Source organism: Panthera tigris, chromosome A2, assembly GCF_018350195.1.
Source record: "Panthera tigris isolate Pti1 chromosome A2, P.tigris_Pti1_mat1.1, whole genome shotgun sequence".
Classification (NCBI taxonomy): Eukaryota; Metazoa; Chordata; class Mammalia; order Carnivora; family Felidae; genus Panthera; species Panthera tigris.
The window spans coordinates 167,049,922-167,071,416 of NC_056661.1; the positions used below are offsets into that span (position 1 = coordinate 167,049,922).

At 49.4% G+C, this 21,495-nt stretch overlaps 1 protein-coding gene across 11 annotated transcripts in view; it reads right to left on the bottom strand.

Annotated features, from left to right (window-relative positions):
- Positions 1-21,495, bottom strand: part of PTPRN2 (protein tyrosine phosphatase receptor type N2) — an 809,627-nt gene that overhangs the window by 565,581 nt on the left and 222,551 nt on the right. For all 11 annotated transcript variants that reach the window (XM_042976545.1, XM_042976559.1, XM_042976565.1 and 8 more), the window contains one exon: positions 14,032-14,145. In XM_042976545.1, the coding sequence (XP_042832479.1) occupies positions 14,032-14,145 (114 nt within the window). The remainder of the gene's footprint in view (positions 1-14,031; positions 14,146-21,495) is intronic.

The following is a 21,495-nucleotide window of genomic DNA, read 5'->3' on the forward strand; positions in this document are numbered from 1 at the left end:
TCACGCCCCTGTCGGGGTGAGTGGAATGCTGACACCCACGTCAGCAATGGGGCACTAGCTCCACACCTTGTTTCCTGTCTTTGTACAACACTGGCCCTCGGGCGGGTGGAGACGGTGAAGAACTCCAGCTCTGAGCCTGGGAGTTACAGCCAACAAGGCTGGATTCACCCTGGCCTCCGAAGGACACTGAGTATTCACCTTGGAGGCCGGAGGTCAGCCTGCAGTGCTGTCTGCTACATGAAACGAGCTAACCGGAACCAGTTCCTGGTGTTCAGGGAAACGGTGAGCACGAACATGCATTTGTGACAATCGGAGAAGCCCACTTTGACCCTTAAATGCTCTGTCTAGTGAGCCCGTTTCACTTTGCTCGATGGAGCACCGGACCATTCTGTTACCGACTCCTGTGATAACCCATCCTCATGTCTAGTAACAGCGGGAACGTTCCATAAATGGTGGCTGACTGGATGTGGGAATACCTGTGAAGCAGGTGGGGAAAGTGGCATCTGATTCCCAAGGACTGAAGGATAAGGTCTGGGACTCCTGGCCAGGAGCGGGGCTTGTTGACCCAGGAGCAGGAGGCATGTCCAGGTCGAGGGGAGGTGGGGTATTCAGTGCCACAAGGAGAGAGAGAGGCTCATCTTCACTCTGTTCCATTGGGTCATGCCAGTAGCAGGTTCCACTTGTGTGGCATTCTAGAATTCTCTAACTGCAGCTCCCAGTGTCAGCCCCCTGAGCTCCAACACAACTTTCTCTAGAGTGGCTCTAGCTCTGTTACTAGGTATCATCGATGGCATCTGTCTTCGTGCTCGAGAATTTAGACAAAGTCGTGGTACGGAACCACACTTCCTTGAGGGGAGTGTATTCGTTTTTGTTTTGCTTTATTTTGATTCTCTGTTTAAGGTCTAGGAGCCCCTCTAGTTTTGGTGGAAAATTTTGGTTTTGGTTGGTTTCAAATGTTTTCCCAAAGGCGTTTATCCACCTGCCTCTGTCTTGGAACGTGAGGTTCGCTGCGTGTCCTGTGGCAAGAACACAGCCCAGAACGGCCAAGAACGTCAGTGCCACTGCTGCCTGGTGTGTGGCTCCTGCCTTGTAACAACTCTTTAGAGGACTAATAACAGTATTGAAAACACGTACCAATGTTCCTGACCCTATACTTCCATTCCTGACTTCAAATAAAAGTGACTGCTTCATACAGCTTTGACGTATACTCATATGACCGGCCGACATGTCCAGAACCCTACAAAATCACAAGAAAGTTTTAACTCAAGAAGAGAGAGATGAAAGAGGGAGAGAAAGAAGAGGATGATAAAAACTATTTCCAAAATGAGAGGTCCAGGATCCATTTGTAATTATCTGCCCACCTGAGTCTAAAGACTTTTATTCGATAAGACAGGTAGTACACAAACCCGTAATGTGAACAGAAGCTTGATTGGCCCCGTGACCTACACAGCTTTGAGTGAGGTTTCATTCTAAATTCCAGCCCAAAAAAAGGACCTGCCCCCCACCCCCACCTTCCTACTTCTTTCAGAAATGCAAAGAAATGCAAGGTGTTCTGTGCCATCTGGGAAGCGTCCAGGTCTCACAGGCCTCAACTGCTCTCCTGCAGGTACACCTAACTCTCCCGAGGGAGAAGACTCTGGCGCATCGGAAATGAAGCCTCCAGGAAGCAATGATGGTCCCCGCTCCAGAGTGCAAGGTGCTCAAAAGCAGGTGCCAGCCAGCCTCCGGATGTGGCAACCTAAATCAAGCCTTCAGCTTTTCAAGTTTTAAAAGGGATGAAGTCTACCTGACTTCACACTTAAAATTAAAAGGCAAAATCTGTAGTTCACATGAGAAAAAAATGCAAGCTTTTACAGTGTTCAAAGTTAAGAAACCTACCTTTTAATCATAGGGGTAGCATATATTGTGCCAACATTTCTTGACATGTAAGCATCTTCTAAAAGACAACAATTCGATTCTCAAATGCATATAAAGAATGACTTTGGTTTGCCCCCTAAGTGACAAGTCTTAGTTTTCATTTCTCGTTCCCATATTTGTAGTCTTTCATGTAAATTAAAGGTTCACTCTGGTGTCAGCTAAGTGCATCCCAGCTCGAGAAGACAGAGTTCTGTTTTCTGCCTCTATCCTGCCTTGAGAATCAGTCATGCGATGGTCTGCCGTCAGTTCCTGAAAGAAATGTGTCTAGATGAGCCACAGGAGGCGTGCCACTCAACAGGACAGGGGAGGCAGACTGGAGTGGAGAATCAGCGGAGGAACTGGTGAGGGGGGTGATTCCAGTGGAGGAAGGAGGGGAGAAGCCCAAGGCTGAAGGGACGCAGAGCTTGGCGGCTTCTACTTCCCTCCGTGTGATTTGCTCGCCTTGCCGAGAGCTGGGATGTGTGTCCACTAAACCCTGCCTCACTTTGCACTTCACCACACTTGCACCAAACTTCCAGACTTCCACGGGTGTTTGCTGTATCTGGTGCCAGTTATCAAACCATCATCTTGCAGCTCTCTTCTGCACACTATCAGATCCCATGGCTGACGTGACTCGATAGTTACATACACGGAAAGATCAATTTGTGTCAGTCTAAACCCTCTTGGTCCATCCTCTTATGACCAGCTGTCTACCCTTTTGAGGCTGCTGGCAGGGCAGTGTGTGGTAGGTGGGCACGGAGGCTCCGGGGCCCCCAGGCCCCTGGTGCTCCCGGGAGGGTGGTAGCTTCCTGGACACGACACTGAGAGCCGGGCACAGGCAGTGAGATGGCCAGAGGGTCCAGTGAGTGTGGCCAGAAGTCCCTGTCCTTGGCCAGAAGTTCTGAAAGTCCTTGAATATCATAGAAAATATGAGATCCTTTCCCCCAAAGACATATATTTCCTAGTCATTCTGTTCCTTAAGAGATAATGGTGAAAATGCAGTGTGCAGAGTAAGACTGATTCTCTCAGAATGGAGTTCTTAGAGGAACAGACACAAACTATGCCGTTTCTGGTATCACGGCTCTGAAGAGCTGTGGAAAAATAAAGCTTTAAAATTGATCGTATTTGCTGTTCTAAACTACAGGACTATTTTCTCCTAATTTCAGACCGATCAACATTTAGAAGAGTTAGAACTAACTCTTTGGCTTTCATGTGTCTGTCCTGATGTCAATAATCTGGAAACCAATTCTGAAATGTACCAGGGGAGCTCTTTGTTCAAAGGAAATGTGCCAAGAATTCTTTAGGAAGGTAGAGAGGCCCCCTTTGCGATGTGAATGACGTTGCTAGTCCGCTCATTTCATACCATGTTTCCTTGTAGTTCGGCAACCCTCAGCCCACACACTGCAAGCCCACTTTGACTATTCTTTCCCTTTCTTTAGAGAGAAAATGTTTGTCGCAGAAAGGGTTTTCCTTTAATTAAGACCTCTCGTCTCTCCTTTGATTGCAAAACTCACCAGCGAGAAGGGGTGCTTTTGAGCCAAGGAGGAGATGTTACAAGCAAATACAGACTTGGAAAGAAAATGCGGTTCAGGAGGATTCTTAGCAAACAGAAGGTGATGGTCAATGTTTAGTCACACAAAGGCTTTTGCAAAGTTTGGGCTGCGATGTGTACATACTGCATGTGCCAGGTTCAAAGTCACACAAGCTCTATGACCACGTATTTCCACAGCTGTGTGCCCTCATCGCTGCATATGGCTCGTGCTATGTTTGGGAGAGCGCCACGAGAGACACTTTGTGAACAGCGTGGATACCCCACTATGGATATAGACAATGCTCACTGAATTTACAAAACCAACTTTTTGAAAATGTAGGTATACGACTTTTTACGTATACAAGAGGCGTATTCAAGTGTTCTATAGCATTCTGCATCACTCTGACGGTTTATAGTTCTTTTTAATTGCCTTTTCACATTCCTTAGAACAAGGCTGTTGATGGTATTCTCTCGTGATGTTTAAACTCCGCTTATCTGTAGTGATGCTCCCTTTTCCCAAGTGTTGTGTATTTATTCCTTTGCAGTACTGTTGTTGGCCAAACAGAAGTCTCTCCGGTTTATAAGTCTTTTCAAAGAACTGGGTTTTTCGTTTGTTCTTGCTGTTTTCATTATTTCTTTTTCACTACTCCTTATTTTCTGCTCTTTTCTTCATTAGTCCCTTCTTAAACTGCCTTGTGTTTACACTGTTGGCTTTTCTATTATTTACCGTGTCACAAAATGGTTCATGCATACAAAAAGGAATAAAACCATCTGATAAACGGACTGCACTCACCACTGTCTTACGTAAGACACACAACGTACAACGCTGCATCGGAGCCCCCTGCCCCCGACTGCAGCTCACTCTGCCTGACTCCAGAGGTGACCACTATGCTCACGTTGTGTTCGACGTCCTGTATTCCCCGCTCCACGTGCACTGTGTGTGTGAGTTCTCCTAACCAGGAGACAGTACAGTCCTCCTCTTTCATGTTCACGGTCTCAGACTCTGCATATTCTGTACGACCTCGCTTTATTTATTGGCTCAACATGTTTGTGAGATGCAGGCATGTTGATACACGTGCCTCCAGTTTGTTGACCCTGGTTACATATAGCGTTGAATCTCTTCCTGGCTAATGGAGGTTTAGCTTACTTCCATTGGTTTTCATTACCACAGATGTAGCAATGCCTATTACAGACGGAGCACAGATACACAATCTGGAGTCCATAACCAGAAGTGGAGAGCTGTGATTTGGATATTCACTTAACCCATTTTTTTGTTGCCAAAACAGCTTCCAAAATGGTTGTAATTTTGGAATTTTCAATTTGCCCCAGACTCAAGTCAATACTTGGGAATGTCGTATTCTTTCATTTTTGCCACCTTATAGTTAATGAAATAACCTCTTGTGATTTTAACTTCCATTTTTCTAATTTCTTGTGAGGCTGAGCGGGCTGTATTTCTCACCAATTCATGAGCACTCTTTATGTTCTGGGCCTGAGGTGTGACTGCTGCCCTGCCTACCGACCCCCTCGTGGCCTCTCCACCCCCTCCAATCACCACTCACCCTCAGTGGCCCCTCCACCAGGTTCCCACCACGTGTGAATGTCCAACTGTATATAATGAAAATCCTGAGAAGGACAAGCGTCATCACTGTGACTGTACGTGCCCTCCACGTGCACCTCTCCGTCTCTCCGCCCCACAGCACGAATCTGCCTGGAACTCGGAGGGGCAGTGGGCCTCAGCTGGACCTCAGCAAGAAGGAATGACTCCAATTTCCAGGAGCATAAGGGGGTTTCCTAACAAGGGAAGACAGGTAAGTGGAGATTGACTGCAAGCAAAGAGAATGACCGAGGAAGAATATGAAGGAAGCAAAGCTAGGCTTACGTGTCCCACTGCACAGAGCATCTTGGCATAGCAGGAGACATAACGCAGAGCCCACAGCCCACCCCTGTGCAGAAGGCCATCACATCTGGAGATCACTGCAGCCCATATTGGTGTTCTGTTCCATTCCATAGCATTAGATGATTTCTTTTCATTCTCTTTTAAGGAATTATAAAACTGTGTTAGAGTTTGTTTTTTTTTTTTAACTTTGCTTTTTTGCTTTTGGTTTTGACATACAGCTCAATACAACAGGAGACTCTTGCCAAGAAATAAATCCATAGTTGTTTTCATGACAGCAAATTATGTGCCAACGAGTGACATTTAAATGCTGAATTTTAATGGCTTGTCAGAAGAAGTGAAATGTATTTTTTAAAAATTTAATACACAAGAGAACAATGAGGAGCGTTCTTCTTGTAGGACACAAGAATGGTAAATAGAAAGTGAACACGTTTTTTTCCTTGATGTATATATTTACGTTGGAAAAGAAAGTTGCACAATTAAAGCCCATTTTCCCTTCTTTCTTCATGAGGAAGTCTCCTGAACGGCGGTGCAAGCAGCTGTCAATGAGGCCAGCAACCATATGGCCAAGAAGCAGCCTTGATGTACGGAAACATACAACCTGCTGTACTTCAAATGCAGCTACCTGGAGAGAATGGTTTTAAGGGACTCCGAGGAAGCTCCCTTCCCCAAAACCATCTCCTATCAGGCTAACCAAGTTCAGTACACCAGCAGGATTAGAGGTTCTTTTCCTAGAGTAAGACATACACTCCCAACACCTCCAGGATGTTATTATGGTATTGAGCTTTGCGTGACCAAGGTGAAAAACCCAAAACATCCAAAGGACAAGTGAGGAAGAAACTAGATAACAGACTGAAAATATCTGAGAAAAAGTTCTGGATTGCATGGCACTGTTGGAAACAAGTGTCAGATGGAGGACCCCAAAGTGGTGTGGACACATACATGTGTTCATGTGTTTGTGTGTGTGTGTGAGTTTCTGTGTGTGCTCATGTATGTGTACGTATTTGTGTGTGCACTCAGTCGTGTGTGTGAATGGACATGTGTGTGCTTGCGTGTGCTCAAGCATGTGTGTACATGGATGTGTGTGAGTGCATGTGTGTGAACGTGCGTGTTTGTGTGTGTCCTCACGTGTGAATATACATGGGTGTGTGCATGTGTATGTGCGTGGTAGTGTGTGTGCTCACGTGTGTGAGTGTACATGGATGTGTGCGAGTGCATGTGTGTGTGATCACGCATGTGTGTGTACATGGGCATGCATGTGAGTGCATGCGTGTGCATTTGTGTGTGTGCTTGTGTGTGTGCATGTACTCACACGTGTGCATGTGTGAGCTCACATGTGGAAGTGTGGAAGTGTATGTGCGTGGTTGTGTGTGCTCACACGTATGTGGACATGTATGTGTGTTTGTGTGCTCACATATGTGTGTACACAGACATGTGCGTGTGTATGTGCATGTTTGTGTGTGCTCACATGTGTGTATGTACATGGATGTGTATGCATGTGCGTGCTCGTGCGTGGGCGTGTATGTGTGTGCTTGTGTGTTCACGTGTGTGCATGTACATGGATGTGTGCGTGTGTATGTGTGTGTGCTCGCACATGTGTGTGCACATGGATGTGTGCGTGTGAGTGTATGTGTGTGGGTGAATGTGCATGTTTGTGTGCTCACATGTGTGCATGTACTCACACATGTGCATGTGTGTGCATGTGTGTGTGCTCATGCGTGTGCATGTACATGGACATGTGTGCGTGCTTGTGTGTGCTCACACGTGTGTGTACGTGGGCATGTATGTGCATGCTTGTATGTGCTCATGTGTGTGTGTACGTGGACATGTATTGCACGCTTCTGTGTGTGCTCACATGTTGACGTGTGTGTGCTCATGTGTGTGTGTGCTCATGTGTGTACATATACACATAGGTGCTTGTGCATGCACTCACATGTGTGTACACGGACATGTGCATGTGTGTGTTTGTGTGTGCTCACACGTGTGTGTACGTGGACATGTATGTGCTCATGTGCGTGTGTGTACGTGGACATGTATTACATGCTTCTGTGTGTGCTCACACGTGAACATGTGTGTGCTCATGTGTGTACCTATACACATACGTGCTTGTGCATGCGCTCACATATGTGTGTACACGGACATGTGCATGTGCGTGTTTGTGTGTGCTCACACGTGTGCATGGACGTGTATGTGCGTGTTTGTGTATGCTCATGTGTGCGCTTCTGTGTGCTCACATGTGTGTGTGTACATGGATGTGTGCATGTGTGTACATGTGTTGATGGGAGTGAAGGTACTGCAGCCCACACCCAGAGGGGCAGCCATACTGTCCAGAATCAAAATATGCCAAAATCACCCAACTGTAAACTTAGCAGCTGAGGTAACATGAGTCTTCCCTGCCTGTGGCAGGGCCAGCAGCACGAGCCCTCAGACGCGGTTACAGGCGCAGGGCTGAGACACACCAAAGGGCCCTCCAGTCTTAGTGTTTCTCCCGTGCTTACTGAAGACACAGATTCCCAGGTCCTGCTCCACAGTCCTTGTTGGAACCACTGGAACGGGCCCAGGAATCTGCCTGTTCCAAGTTTTGAGGATGAGTTTTCCTAGCCTGAGAAAGCCAACAGCCCCAGGAAAGAAAGGTCACGGATCACAGATCAGGGGGCAAAGGGCACCCTGGAAAGCAGTCCCAGGGCAGAGCCAAGCTAGGAGGCTCAGCTGTGCGGCCACAGCACTTGTGTCCTGTTGTCTGTGATGCGGCTGAGCTGACCCTAGGCAAAGCCTGTGGCAGGCTGGGACTCAGGGAGGGGGACTGCTTGCACCATGTGGCCGGCGTGACCCCCTGGCTCCAAGAAGAGGCCCTTATCTTTGAGAATGTGCACCAGAGACACAGGGGCAGTAAGAGCTCATCCCAGGGCTCACGGTCAGAAAGATCGGCTGTATACGGGCCATGTGCTGAGGGGGCAAGCACGGAGAGAGGTGGGGAAGAGAAGAGCCACTCCCGCCTCCCTCAGGGAGGCTACTCTTGTCCACGTCCAGAGTCGCAGGCCATGGCTGGTGTGGGGCCGAGATGAGGCCAGGAGTGCCCAGTCACAGGAAAGGTCAGACCCAAAAGGGGGCCATTGTAAGTACAAGCTATTTGAAGGGTACATCCATGAGCCTCTCCATCACTTTAATGTGCCCTCTTGTGACTAAGCAGCAAACAGCCATCAGCAGCAGAGGTGACCCCCCAAGACAGAACCCCACACCTACCAGACATCTCCCAGCTTGGGTGGGAAGCACCAGGTGGCTCCCAAGAGACTCACACAGCCTGCTCCAGGACCAGCCAGTGGGAATTAACTTAGAGCTGGGGGTGGGGGGCGGTTTCTAGAGCAAGATGGATGTCACAGGGCAGGACTAAGTGTCATAGGGCAAGAATGGGTGTCCTAGGGTAGAACCAAGTGATCTAGGGCAGGACTTGGTGACCTAGGACAGGACTGGGTGTCCTAGGGCAGGACCAGGTGATCTAGGGCAGGACCAGGTGATCCAGGGCAGGGCAAAGTGATTTAGGACAGGACCCAGTGATCTAAGACAGGACCAGGTGATCTAAGACAGGATACAGAACTTGGTATCCTAGGGTAAGACCGAGTGATCTAGGACAGGACTGGGTGTCCTTGGGCAGGACCAGGTGATCTAGGGCAGGACCGGGTGACCTAGGACAGAACTGGTGACCCAGGGCAGGACTGGGTGTCTTAGGGCAGGACCAGGTGATCTAGGGCAGGACTGGGTGATCTAGAACAGGATTGGGTGACCTAGAGGAGGACTGGGTAGAGCAAGCAAGATGCCGTTAAGTAGGCAAATGGATAAATAAACAGCCGTACCTCCGGACAGTGGAATATTATTCAGCATTAAAAAGAAATGAGCTATCAAGTCATGAAAATAGAGGTACACGGAGGAACCTTAAATGCATATCACTAAGTGAAAGAAGCCAGTCTGAAAAGGCCTATATATTGTATAAGTCTAACTCCATGAAATTCTGGAAAAGGCAAAACCACGGGAGACGGTAAAAAGATACGTGGTCGGATGATTAGGGGGAGAGATGAACGGGACGCACTGAAGACTTTTAGGGCAGTGAAAGTACCCTGTATGATTGTGTAGGGATGGACACATGTCATTGTACATCTGTGCAAACCCATGGAGTGGACCAAAAAAAGTTACCATTAATGTAAACTATGGGTGTTAGTTAATTACAATGTATCAGTATTAACTCATCAACTGCAACTAATATGCCATATCAAGCCAAGATGTTAATAACAGAGAAATCTTTGGGGAGGTGGGGATAAGGGAGTATGTGCAAAGTGTCAAGACTTTCTCTGCTCAACCTTTATGTAAATCTAACATTCTCTAAGAAATAAAATCTATGAATTAAAAACCTTATTTGCCTTTATGCTTAACCACTCCACAAAGTACTGCTCCTATGTCTCAGACTCACTCTGAGCACTAAACCTGCAGTGTAACCTTGTGTGACTACAGCGATGCCATCGGAATCCCCAGCTTCACAGGGTCTTTAGGGCATTATTTGGGAGGGACGGAACACTGGAAACTGGGAAAGAGATACATGGGCAGGTCCTAAGGAAGTTGGGACACTGAACCCCTCCGTTCCACCAACCTTTCTTTGCCAGAAGAAGCCCTCCTTCCCCTCCTGCTAAAGAGGCTAACCCTGTCTGAAGAACGTGTCTGAGCCACCGAGGTGGTTGCCCTACATGGTCCTGCTGAGCCTTCCCCAGACACACCGTCACCACCTCTCACTGCATCTGGACCTACACCTGGACTTAAGTCCCAGCAGGCCCCAGGGTGGGGAGGCACAGAGAGAGAGAGAAAGAGAGAGAAAGAGAGAGAGAGAGAGAGAGAGAGAGAGAGAGAGAGAGAGAGATGCCCTCAAAGAACGGCATGATCTTGCCAATTTACACCAATAGAAACCTGGGCAACACATGTGGGAATGGCTCTTACGTATGTGAGGTCAAGATGGAATGAACAGAAATTGGACCAGGCTAAATGTATTGATATGGGCCACTAAGCGCAGATTCTCCAACCAATGTTTTAGATTAGGGGGCTGGAAATAGCTTTAACAGTTTCCACCAATGGTTGACATAAACAGGCATCCGAAGGGGGTGTCCATATGAAATGACGTGGAGATGCCAGAATTTCCTTGTTATATCACAAAGAGGCAAGTGTCTGAGGCTTCTGGAAATTGGGACACTGGAGTGGATTGCCATGTAAGACCTGCCAATGACCTCAGGAGGGTCAAGAGGATATGCCTTTCCCCAAGACTATGAGAGATGAGTTTAGAAGAGTGCCCCAGCGCCCTTGAAGAGCTCTGTGCTGATGCCCCCTCAGGTCAGAAAGTACCGTGGGAGAGCTCTCCTCAACCTGGGATCCCTAAGTGCAGAGGGGACGACGGGATCTTGAGGTGGCAAGGGCCAAGGGGGCGCATGTAAGAGCTAAGGACAGATGGATGTGGTCACCACAAAGCAGCGAGCAGAAGACCGTTGTTACTGATTAGGTGAGCAGACTGCTCCTACCACTGGAATAGACAGACAGAGGCCTCCAAGAGTCTTAGGGACCTGCATAAGCAGGAAAGTTCCAGATCTACAGAACTGAGGTCTGGCTTGAATCACCAACACAGAGTCACAGCCCTTCAAACAACTTCCAGACTTGGCACAATCCCAGGTCATAGAGTAGAGCCCCAGGAATGAAGCTGCAGGGTTGGGGCAGAGTCCCTGAAGGGTACACGAGTCGGCAATTCATACAGTGATTCCTTCTCCTAGCCTTCCCCAGAGGGACCTGCACCCTTGTGCCAGGATGAGTGTGTACCAAGGGAAAAGGAGATAATGAGAGTCTTCAGTGGCTATCAAACACTGACTCTGAACTGACGCTAATAGCAGAAAAACCCAAACGTCACTGTGGCCCCCCAGTCAGAGCAGGGGCTTACAGAGGCCAGGTGATCACACTCACTCTGTCGTCATTCCCCCAGCTCTGGAGTGGACACACTCAGGGGCTGGCGGGTCCCCCACACTGATTCCCTGACTGGCAGATCCAGGGCTATTCTGGTGGGAGAGGCCCGAGGGCAGCCTCTGGATATAAAACCTTGTACCAAAAGCGATACGGCCTCCCTGGAGGGCATGGTTAGTGGGAGATTAGTGCCACCGTCAAGGACTTGAAGGATGCAGGGGAGGTGACTGACACCACGCCCCTTTCAACTCTCCTGCTTGGCCTGTGCCCAGAGAGGTGGATTGTGGGAAAGGACAGTGGATTATCATGAACTTAACCTGGTGGTCACTCCAAGTGGTGCTGCTGTTGCAAATGTGGTCCCGCTGATGGAGGAGTCAGCACAGCCAGCACAGCCACGGTGCCCGCGACGCAGCTGTTAGTCTGGTGACCGCTGTCTCTACACCCATACTTCAGACCAACAGAAGCTGTCTGCTCTCACCTGCTGAGGTCAGCAACATGCCTGCACTGTGCTATATCACAGGTGTATCAACCCTCCAGCCCCCTGTCACACCTGCACTGTGCTATATCACAGGTGTCCCAACCCCCCAACCACTGTCATTATCTGGTCCACCGGGGCCTTACTTAGTTCTGTCCACACAGCATCATGCATGGGACGTCAGTAAATTTAGAAATTATGCTGATTGGACCTAATAGGGAAGAAGTAGCAACTACCCACATACGTGGCTAAGACACCCGCACACCAGACTCGGATGCCGCTTGGCCCTTCGGAAGGCCCCAGAGGCAAATCACAGAGCAGACCCTTAGGGCTTGGGAGCACACACACATCTCTGCAGATAACTACTCTCCTTTCAAGAAACTGCTTTTGGCTGCTGCTATACCTTAGTCAAGAATGAACGCTTGGCCACAGGCCACCGAGCTACCACACAATTCGGTCACTATGAGCTAAGCGTTGTATGACCACAGCCGTCTTCCAGCTCACACACGTTGTTGGCCCTCTGTCCACTCACTCGGATCTGTAAGCAGCTGCCAGCAACTGCCCTTTCCCCCAGGGTCCCATTCAGCTTCTGGGAACTGCGCACGTTCGGCATCCTGACGAGGGGCTGACTTTCGCAGGACACCTCATCACCAAGGTCAGGGCCACGAGAACGGTCATGGGCTCCTGTCCGTCCTTGTCCGCGACCTCTCATCTCACACCCACGGTCCCTTCCCACTGCCTGGCCTGCAGATTCAGGCTCCAGACCAAAGACAGCAGTCTGGTAGACGTGCTCCATCACCGCCCACGACTGCGCACGACCAACTCCCTGTAACTGATCGTGCACGCGGTCTCCTCGCGGTTCTGCTTCCCTGCCTGAACCTGGGACAGTTAGTGTCCTGGGGAGAAAGGGTGCCATAGTCCAACGGCTTGGAGCGAATGAATGAATGTAATTCTTTACTGCAGAACTTCCCGGCACGTTCACGAACCAGCATACATCACGAACATTCAAAAGGAGGAAAGGAGCAAGTAATGTTTCCCAAAGCTACTGGACCACAGACTTTTTTCTTGATGGAGCCACTGATAAGCTCTGTGGGATATGATGTAGAAAGAACGTATGGACTCAGGTCCATGTTCCTCTCCTGGTCCCTCCTTCCAGGCCTCGGCCCCCAGCAGGGCCATTTTAGGTCCTGACCACGAGACATGCGAATTTCACCCTCCAGGAGCTTCACCCTGACCCTCACCTGACACCAAGGTGTTGTGTTTGCAAGTGGGCCTCCTGTCCAGGCTCCGAGGGCACAGGAAACAGGGCTTTACTGCCGTAGTAGGAACAGGGCATAGTAATGCTAAGCATGCGGATGCAGCTTCCCCCTCTATTTCAAAAATTATATACATAATATAAATTACGTATGTGATAATTATGTGTATAATAATATCTGAGTTATTGTAATTATTTTTACTCTGAAGTTAGCTAACATACAGCGTGGTCTTGGCTTCAGGAGTAGAACCCGGTGATTCATCACTTACATACGACAGCCAGCGCTCATCCCAACACGTGCCCTCCTCAAGGCGCATCACCCATCTAGCCCATCCCCCCACCCTCCTCTCGCCAGCACCCCTCAGTTTGTGCTCCGTATTTAAGAGTCTCTTAGGGTTTACCTCCCCCTCTGTTTTTATCTTATTTTTCCTTCCCTTCCCGTATGATCACCTAAGTTTCTCAAATTCCACATATGAGTGAAATCTTATGATATGCGTCTTTCTCTGTCTACCTGACTTATTTCACTTAGCATATTTTTAAAACTATCTTCTTAGCACCCCTGTGAAGTAAACAGGTAACAGGAAGCTCCTGTATAACAAAAACTTGCATGATGACAGTATTTAGAGGCAAACTGACTTTCTGGGGGTTGATCAGTGGCTGGCTTGCACGTGGCTGAGGGGGGCTGGTCCCAGGCCCGGCGTCTCTGCTCACGTGACCTGTAGGTGTCTCTCCTACTCTCTGAAGCACTGTCAAACTGCTGTGGTTCCTGGACGCCCGGCAGCATCTCGGGCGACCTCTAGCCCACGAAGGGAACCCCCGCTGGAACCTTCTAGGAGTAAGGCTGCCTGCTCCTAGCCCTCTTCTATCTCAGCACTGGTTCCCCCGACCTAAGAGGCCCATGATCTTTAAGGAGAAGCAAAGCACCTGCTGAATGCTGGGTGCAAAGGCGGCTCGGGCCAGCAGCCCAGGACAGGACAGTTTGGCCCACACCTGCCTACCTGTTCGGGAGAGCTTCTGCAAGGTGGCTGCCAGGTGCTGCAGAACCGCCGGTGACACTTCATAGCGGTGTGTGTCTACTGCTGGAACCTTCTGGCACCTTCCAAACACTCCATCTGTGAGAAAAGGGAAGCAGAGAAGAAAAAGTGACATTTCATTTTCAGAGAGAAGAAAGGCATTACACACATCCTTGCAATATATTCTAATTATGCACTGTAGTGAGGCTTTGGAACACGGCTTTAGAAAGTCATCAAAACACTATCATAAGTCAGAAGCACTTGGAAAGTAATGGTTTATTTAAATAGAAGAGCATGATAAAAAACACAATTCCAAAGGTATAGAGAAAAGGACGTGAATTCAGAGTAGCTGGCATTTTCTATTCTACTTCCTCATCCCTTCCCCCCTCGCCACCCCCGCCACTCACTTTTTGTAATTTCCTGCCCCTGGCTTTCACCTTTCTGACTTGAAGCTTTGCTTCTGACAGTCCTGTGACAAAAAAGCCAGTAGTACTCAGGATCGGTTTTCCAGATGAGAAACAGAACACCCAGGAAATATAAATATGAATTTGTGGAAGCCTGAGGATCGTGGAAGTACCTGCCACGCAGGCTGGCAAACGGGGGCAGATGTGGGAACGGCAGTGAGGCTGCTCAAGGTGCTTCCAGAACAAGAGAGACTAACGGGGACAATTTATCTAGTCTGTTCCATCTGTCTAAAATGACACACTCTGCTCATCAACATCTTTTCAAACCACACCCTCCAGTTAATTTAGGCCCCAGTTAGTCTTTATTCGGCAAATTGTTCACTTTGAAATGAGCTTCCTGTAGGGGGTTCAAACATCCAAATTACTGTCCTTCGTACACACAAAAGACTAATTCAAGGGCCAGGCGGCCATCTGCAGCTTCAGGCCCGGATGGAGGGGGAAACACTTCTCTTATTGTTCACAACAGTCTCGCTGCACGAAGTGTAGCCGAGGAAAAGCCTTCAAGTGCAACAAGTTTAATCGGCAGAGACACGTTCGCCCAGTGCCAGGCTGACTCAGTGATTACGGGTCTGATGTCCCATATGTGCTTAAGATGGATGGCGCTGTGTGATCGGCAGAAAATCATCCAAAGCATGGAAAGCATGTCGTGGATTTCTATGGGACTTTGCACAGCAGGGGACACGGCCGGCACAGCTGCTCATTCCGGGCACACCACGGCCATGCAGAAAAGTCAGACCCTTCTGCCGGCCCCGCTCCCCGCACAGGGCTCTCCTGGGCACCTCTGCCGGTCACCTCTGTGGGTCACCTCGGCCGTGCGGAGCTCTGCCGGTCGCCTCCACCCTATGGCACCGCCCCTCTGTCCGAGTGACTCGCTTAACACAACGGCCATCTCCGGCCACAGTGATTCCCAGTCACAGCTCTCTTGGAGGGAGGGTCTCATCTCCCTGCCACTACCCAGTGAGACAGGCAATCTGCTCCACGTGAACACAGACAGCAAGTGTCCCCGTTCTTTTGATTTTGCCTTGTGCGAAGAACCCTGTGCCTGTGGATGGCGTATTCATGTGGGGAAGGACGAGGGGGCAGGGACGAGAAGGAGGCTAAGAGAAAAGCTGAGAACTCTCTATAATGTACCTGAAACTCTCATTTTACTTTACAAATGGAGTATCTCGAAAGTAGAATTGTAACACGTAGAGACTGGAAGGAGCATTAAGATGGGCTGGCCCCACATTTTACAGTTGAGCGTCGTGACCTGCTGAGGTCCTCATCAGTGAAAAATGGCCAAAGACGTTTCCTATCTATTTTGGAACATCCCAAGTCAATTAATTCCCTCTGAAGTATAAACGGCTTCACCCTTGAAAGTTGGTTTGTGCCACACAACGTGGTAAATATATTTTTGGAAAAATAATTATTGGATTTTCTTGAAATCTCTCCCTCACCTATATACTTAAAACACACATATATAATATAATACATAGTATTTTTGTGCTTTTAAAATTAGGTTTAGTTTTAGCTAGTAATTTGGTTTTAATGATTTAAATGTTGAAACTGAACCAACCATTGATTCTCTTTGCCCCTAGACTACAGCCTTGCTGATGAGGCAGGACAGAACTTTCCCCAGTACATTTCTTTAAACTTTATCCTTAAATAAACTTTATTTTTTAAAGCAGTTTTAGGTTCACAGCAAAGTTGAAGGGCAGGTACAGAGAGTCCCCATATACCTCCTGCCCTCACGTATGCAAACCAACAGCCCCCAGCCTGAGTGGTACATTTGCCACAACCAATGAGCCTACAGTGATGCCTCTTTATCACCCAAAGGCTGTAGTTCACATCAGGGTCATTCTCGGTGTTGTGCACCGATGGGTTTGGGCAAAAGCACAGTGGCACGTGCTCACCATTACAGTGTCACGCAGGGTAGTGTCACTGCCCTGAAAATCCTCTGTGCTCCCCCTGTTCACCCCTCCACGCCTCTCACCCCTGGCAACCATTGACCATTTTACGGTCTCCAAAGTTGTGTCTTTTCCAGAATGGCATATACAGTTGACCCTTGAACCACACTGGTGTGAACTCTATAGGTCCACTTTTATACACAGATTTATTTTTAGCTACACGGTACTGTGCAGACACACATATTGGTGTGTGTACATATGTGCATCTACATGTGTGTATACTGTGTGTGCTTGCGTCCACGTGTATGTGTTTGCATGTGCGTCTACGAGTGTTACGTGCACATGCCTTTGCATGTGTGTTGTGTACACGTGACATGTGTGCTGTGTGTATGTGCATACACGTATACACATAGACAGCCCTGCCATTTGTCTAGCGGCCACACTGTGTGAGAACCCAAGGATACAGCCATTCCAACATCATAAATTCATCTAGGAAACAGATATGTTAATACCTCCCTACCAGAAACCTGATTTCCTTATTTATTTCTCAATAAACAGCTTCACTACCTTTTTCTCTGTTTCCTCTGGATGACTGTGTGTACACTCTCATCCACACCTTCTCCTAATTTCCAGCCCCGTAATGCTGTGTATCTGTGGTGCCCTCCCCATCCTAAGGAGTGGATTCCGTCCCTGCCCACACTGCTCGGCCTCATCCTCCAACCTCAGGAAACGCACGCCCTGCTCTGATGTCCCCCCTGCTGGACAGGTGGGATAGCGGTGGGACACGCATCTAGGGCAGAAGTGGACACGCAAACTACTCACTTGTAACTGTGGTACAGGCTACAGACGGACATGCTTCGGGGCGGCACAAAGATGGGGCACTGACCTCATCTGACACATAAAGACCCCAGGAAAGTAGCAGCCGGTTGGGCTCCAACATTTACAGAAAGGGGCTGCCTACCTAGGGCTGGCAGGGACATCTAGGCGGGGAGCAGGCTCTGTGGAGGACAGAAAGCGTCCGGTCGCTAGAGCTCTGGGACCAAGGCACTGAGCTCCCAGATGCGGAGCGAGTCAGAGGTGCGTGCAGAGCCTAAGGGCACGGAGAGGTTCAGTCCTCCTCCAGGAGCTGCTGGCACCTTCCAGGCAGGTTTTGCATTTTGCCAGGAGCCAAGGGGTGAGCTGCCTGTCCAGGGGAGGGTGGCTCAGCAAGGAGGGCCACCATAGAAGTAAGAGAGCAGGACAGATCCACAGCCCTTTCAGAGGTGAACCCGTAGGACACCAATGCCACCCAACTGTAGGCCAGACCCTTCCACGAGTCCACGGCACAGAAAGCCTCTGGGGTTCAAGGAAATATTCCGAGGGACAGCCCATAGAACATGTGTTTTTCCAAAGCAGAAACAAAGCTGTCTTGCTGCCAGCTGGGAGAGGTGACCCAATGGCCCCCAATCAAGTGACACTGCATCCTTCCGTGGGGAGGCCACCTCCCAGATTTCTGTGGGCAGTAACCACAGCAACCACAGAATCATGGACTGTGCTTAAAATCCCCAAACTTGCTGACGGCTGTCCCCAAGACCAAATTTCTGAGATGACAATCCCCCTCCTCATTTTGCAGAGCAGAAGACTGGGTCTCCACCGCTTCTGGAAACCAGAGACTACACGCTTTTAAACAGAAAAACAAGGGATGTTTGCAATCCTCGGAAAACAGCTGCTGCTGTCCCAGCTGAGTGTCACTGACCAGACGGCCATCTACAACCGGGCAGTGGGTTTCTCCTGTTAGAAAGAGAGACCTTGATGATTTCTTTGCTGTTTTTTTTGAAGAATGTGAAAAAAACAGCTTGTTCATAATGTCTGTACCTTTGTTTTAACCAGTATTCCTTGGAGCATTATTCCCACAGGAAGAAGTCATTTTCACTCATCAACATCACTGTCCCCTGAACACTGATGCAGGCCTGTGGCTGTGCCCTCCTCCTGGACCGGCGTTCCAGAATTCACTACTCCCTCGGTCTGTGGGGCTGTGCATGTCCCCAGGCTGCATAGCACACACGTGTGCACACCTGTGTGCACACACATCTCCACATCCCTCTGGCACTGACATTCTCCTCTCACCTCCAGGCACCATGGGCTCCTGGAAGGCAGGCACCAGAGCTACGCCTCTTAGAGCTCCCACATCTGACACTACTCTGCACCCACTGTAGGTTCAATAAATATTTGTGACCGATTAACTGGTGTTTTTCCACTTGCCTGAAAAAAAGCTGAGTGGCGCCTGAGCAGCTCAGTCGGTTAAGCGTCTCAATTTCAGCTCAGGTCACGATCTCACAGTTTATGGGTTCGAGTCCCGTGTCAGGCTCTGTGCTGATAGCGTGGAGTCTGCCTGGGAGTCTCTCTCCCTCTCCCGCTCTGCCTTTCCCCTGCTCGCTCTCGCTCTCTCAAAACAAAGAAACATTTTTGAAAAGCTGAGATGCCCACAGAAATGTATACCACCATCAACTAGAATCCTAATTCGCTGGAACTCACACTGATTTAGCAGTGCACGAGTCCCAGCACATGACCCGGCTGGAGGCAGGACCAGGGATCGCTGAGAACAAACCCAGGGGGCTCGTGGTGGAGCCTGCAAATGAGGGGGTGCTCCTCCGTGCTCTCAGCAAACACGGCACCTCCTCCCCCCCTAACTCCGCGCAGGCTCAGAGCACTGGTCCTCCCCCAGCTCATCCATCCCCAGCCTCACACGCGGAGGACCTGTGCTCCGGGGAAGGCATGTTCATGTTCAGAGATACTGGCCTTCACTCTCAGGATGCTGTGGCTCTGGGGACTGCAGAGTGCAGGCCTCTCGGAGAATGAGCCAGACCAGCAGGTCAGACTACCAAGCGGCTGTGGGCTTGAACAGGTTAGGTCTCTCTTGGAGAGAACCATCTCTGTTCAGCGTCCGTCAGCAATTCACCTCAGGCTTGCATTAAAGGGCATTCTGAAAAAAAGCCTGTGGAGTCTACATTGTACACCTGCTGAGAAACGTCCCTCATAGCATCGTCAGTGTCTCTTCATAAAGGCCCAGACAGGGAAGGAATCCCCCAGACCCCAGGACAGGACCCACCCACCTTCTACCTTCTACCCTCTTGCTGGTCACCGGCTGTTCTCGTCACATCTCTGATCTTGTTGTGCAGGCTCTGGTGGTATTTTTCTTTTAAGGAAGTAACCATTTTCTTTGCACCCATCATATTCAATCCTCTCTTATTTTTCTGTCTTTCCCTGTTTTTTATTTTTTTATGCATCTTTTTTACATTTCTTCATTATTTCTTTGGGAAGAGATAATGAGACTAGGTAATTCACAAACACAATGCGATCACCTTATTTAGATTTTCAGAGTGGGATAATTAGTTTAGGGCACGTTTAGAAATTATTGCAAAGCACATACCTGTTCAATAATTTGTGTAAATAGTTTATTCATGTAAATAATATGCACGTGCAAACGTATTATCTTTGTTCTCTGGAAACCCTAAGAACAATATTCTTGATTTTGGAGCTAGAAGGGATCGGCAGAAAAGGTGTCACAGTTATAAAGTCTTTGCAAATGAGGGTGTGCCAGAGGTGGCATTAAAATAATTATGGGGCAGGAGAGAAACATACAGTAAATCATCCGTATGCAGAATCTCCTTGCAGGGGTAAAAACAAGAGCTTTCAGGAAGTCTAGCCCAGGGATCAGCCTTGCCTCTTTCCATAATCATAGAAACAATGGCCTGTGACATACATTTAGTTTCTCAAAATACTGCATACAGTAAACAATAAATGTATTCATGCACTTTGTGAAATGGCTGGTTAACCCTATGGGACAAAAGGAACAGGGGTCTGTCTAAAGCAGCTCCCGGGGGCTTGCAGGGGAAACACAGGAAGTGGTAAGGGGTTTGACCACAAGGCCCTCCTGGGACGTTCCAGGAATTTAACCCAGTGCTCAGAAACGGCACACAGGCTCAGAGAGATGTGTTTTGGGGCACCCAGTCCCTGAGCCCACGGTGGGTGTACCTGCTGTATCTGAGCACCCATAAGCCGCCATCTAGGAAGTACGTTACATTTTGTAAAACGGGTTCTGGTTCACCCCCACCCTGCCTCAAACTTGGCACCTAGGTGGCAGCAGGATGAAGCGGCAACAGCGACCCCTGGTGGTCACCTCCCCACAGCACAGGATCCTCACAGGGACAGGTGCTGGGGGAGCTCCTGGGAAGCCCAGACAGGCCAAAAACCATATCCACAGAGCTGCCTGGACCCTAGTTTGGAGATGGTGCTGGTGCTCCCCAGGGAGGCAGGGGAGTCAGTGACATGCACATGTAGACACCCACACAAGCTCGCATGCTTGCACACACATGTGCACAGACTTCTACACCCGTATCCATGCACACCGGGGACTGCCTGGCCACAACCCGGCCAAGGGACACCCCCCTCACTTGCAGACAGATGCCTGCACCCACCTTGCAGGCAGGCTAGCGTAAAAGCCCCGCCCTCCAGTGTCATGCTGTTCCGAGCTAAAGCTCCCTTTCCTTTTTTCTGGGATCCCCTCTGTTGTCCTGTAGGACCCTAATCTCTCTCCCCTCCGCCCAAGGTAGAAGCTCCTCCCCCCCCCCCCACTATGCTGCTCAGGGTGTCCACAAGCCATGTAGGAAGGACCTGCCCCATCAGAAACCCAGGGACGCCTCTGTGCACAGCATGGCCGGGGACAGACAGAGGGGCCGGCTGTCCGGAAGCTGCGAGTCAGCCTCGGTCCTCAAGCTCGGGAGTGACGACGCTCTGCCACCCCCTCTGTGAATACTGGGGACCAACTTCTCCCATCGCCTGAGGAGTGTGGTACGGTCTGGGAAGGTAAATGTGGCTCATAAGCCCCAGGCTGGTAGCCAGGCTGGGCAGTGGGTGAACAGTGAAGACGGCAGTAAGAATAAATAAAACCGGTCCCGTCACTGTCACTGAGCGCTTATGCCCCAAGCACTTTCCTAAGCCTTTTATGTGCAAGAACTCTAAACCCCCGTCACACTCTGATGAAACACCACCATCCCATTTTACACCAGCTGGAAACTGAGGCAGAGAGAGGCAGGAGCCCAAGGTCTCAAACCCAACAG